Here is a 2,077-nt window from a genome sequence, read left to right as displayed (position 1 = left end):
CTTTGTGCCCCACAGACCCTCAACATTGTGACACCCCGTGTGAGGCCCGAGGACTGCAGCATTGGGCTTCTGCCCCGGAACCATGATAAGAATCGAAGTATGGACGTGCTGCCTCTGGACCGCTGCCTGCCCTTCCTCATCTCGGTGGACGGAGAATCCAGCAATTACATCAACGCGGCACTGATGGATGTAAGCTGAGCCTGGGCAGAAAGCTCCTAGCTGACATTCTAGAGCAAATACTCTTCCTGAGGTGGAGGTGGCTGGACCTCAGGGCCCTGACCCCACCAGCCAGCCTCCCTGCTTCTGATCTACTGGTCCTAAGGACCTTTGTTCCCCTGAAGGCTCTGGTCCAAACCTAGACACAAGCTGGGCTCTTGGCTCCTTTTCTCATATAAAGAGCCTAGAAAGAACAGACCAGAAGTGTAAGGTGACTCCCATGACTCCATGGCAAGGCTACAGGCCTGCCTAGCAACCCCTTCCATTCCCCACACAGCTGACTCTCAACCTGAAGTTTAGTAAAACAAGTGTTCTCTATGCTGGGCCTTGGAACACAAGACAGTGCAGACACAGGTTCTGCCTTCTGGTAACTCCCATGAAGGTTCCCAGATAACTCCTGTGCAGAGACAAAAATGAGGATAGCACACAGTAGGGGCTCAGTAAATGGTTATTGGGAAAGTAGTGGGAAGCAGTAAAATAAGCATGGGGTGGAAGCAGGCCGTGTTCCTGGCTGTCCTTTGAGGGGCAGTGCCCCCTGCTTTCTTGTCATCAGGTCCAGGAAGGGGCTGCACCGTGCCCGGCTCTGGGATTAGGGTCATGTTCCCGGCCCAGTGAGCCTAGGCTTCTCCCCTGTGTTTTTCGGATACGTCTGAATATCACTTCCCCTCCAAGGTGTACAGGTGTTTGCAGCAGGAAGGAACTATGGACCATCTACTCCCAGCCATGTACTTTTCAGCAGAGAAAACGGAGGCCAGAGAGAGAAAGAGACTTGCTCAATTTCACCCAGGGAGCTAGTGGCACAGCCCACACACAGAGCTCCTTAACACCCTGGAACTTATTTCTTGAGCCTCCCCGCAATTTGCTGGATCTAATAAGATGCAAACATCTCACCTCTTGAGGCTCAAAACCAAGAATACCATTGCCCGATTATCATGGGCTCTTCCAGCTTCCCCTCCCCAGCCCATCTGAGTTCACATCCATCTACCTGTGGCCCTCCTATCTCACCCAGGATAGACAGAAACATGGGATGCTCTCACCTGAGGTCAAGGCCAACAACTTCTCTGACCTCTAATCCTCTTCAAGTTTCTCCCCAAGGGCCTGGATGTTAGAGGCAGGAAGGTCAATGCCTGTCGCAGCTCTCTAGTGGCCTGCCCTGGCGTCTGCCCACAGGGTGCCCATATCCTCTGTAAGAATCAGGGAGTCTTGGCTTGGTCATATCAAGTAGCTAGAGGTGGAGAGAAGACCTTTGGCATTAGCGTAGAGCCTTCTAAAGTCAATGAGTAGTACATGTATGTGCATGTAAGTGTGCATTGTGTGTGAGAGTGTGGTGAGAAATGGGGTCTAGGGGTGCACCCATACTTCCAAGTTCCTCCTAGCTTTGCCTCCCACTTCTCCCAACACCCCCTCCCTGCCTTCCTCATCCAGGCAAAGATCAAACAAGCTCCTGGCCTCTACTTAATAGGTTAGATACTGCCTGGAGTCAAACGCCTTCTGCCAAGCTCTGAGGCTGACTGTATTCTCTTTGTCCACAGGGCATTTCTCTTGTGAGCCATCACTGGGGCCTTTGCCTTTCTTATATTTAAAAAAAAAAAAAAAGTCCTTATCTGTATTCCAGCTCAGTCGGTGCATTATCTGGTAACCATAGCAGCTTTGCTCCTAGCAGAAAAATATGAAGTCCTCTGGGTTAATTTTTAATGTTTCCCCTGGTAAAGGATGATGTTATCCATGAAATAGATTGCCGGCTGATCCCTGAAACCCGGCAGGAGCACGGATCTCGAACATATTTTCAGATAAGGCTTTGTCAGGCGTGCTGGCCTAATAGAGCATTTATCACAGAGACAGGGAAAAAGAAAAGAAAACT

At 50.6% G+C, this 2,077-nt stretch overlaps 1 protein-coding gene across 1 annotated transcript in view; it reads left to right on the top strand.

Annotated features, from left to right (window-relative positions):
* The window catches only part of PTPRT (protein tyrosine phosphatase, receptor type, T), a 724,687-nt gene that overhangs the window by 696,915 nt on the left and 25,695 nt on the right, over positions 1–2,077 (top strand). Inside the window, exon 22 of the mRNA XM_011996484.1 lies at positions 16–189. Within this exon, the coding sequence (XP_011851874.1) occupies positions 16–189 (174 nt within the window). The remainder of the gene's footprint in view (positions 1–15; positions 190–2,077) is intronic.

This window comes from Mandrillus leucophaeus, unplaced genomic scaffold (assembly GCF_000951045.1).
Source record: "Mandrillus leucophaeus isolate KB7577 unplaced genomic scaffold, Mleu.le_1.0 Scaffold516, whole genome shotgun sequence".
NCBI classification, from domain to species: Eukaryota; Metazoa; Chordata; class Mammalia; order Primates; family Cercopithecidae; genus Mandrillus; species Mandrillus leucophaeus.
The sequence above is the reverse complement of the archived record's forward strand: the minus strand, read 5'-3'. Positions and strand labels throughout refer to the sequence as shown.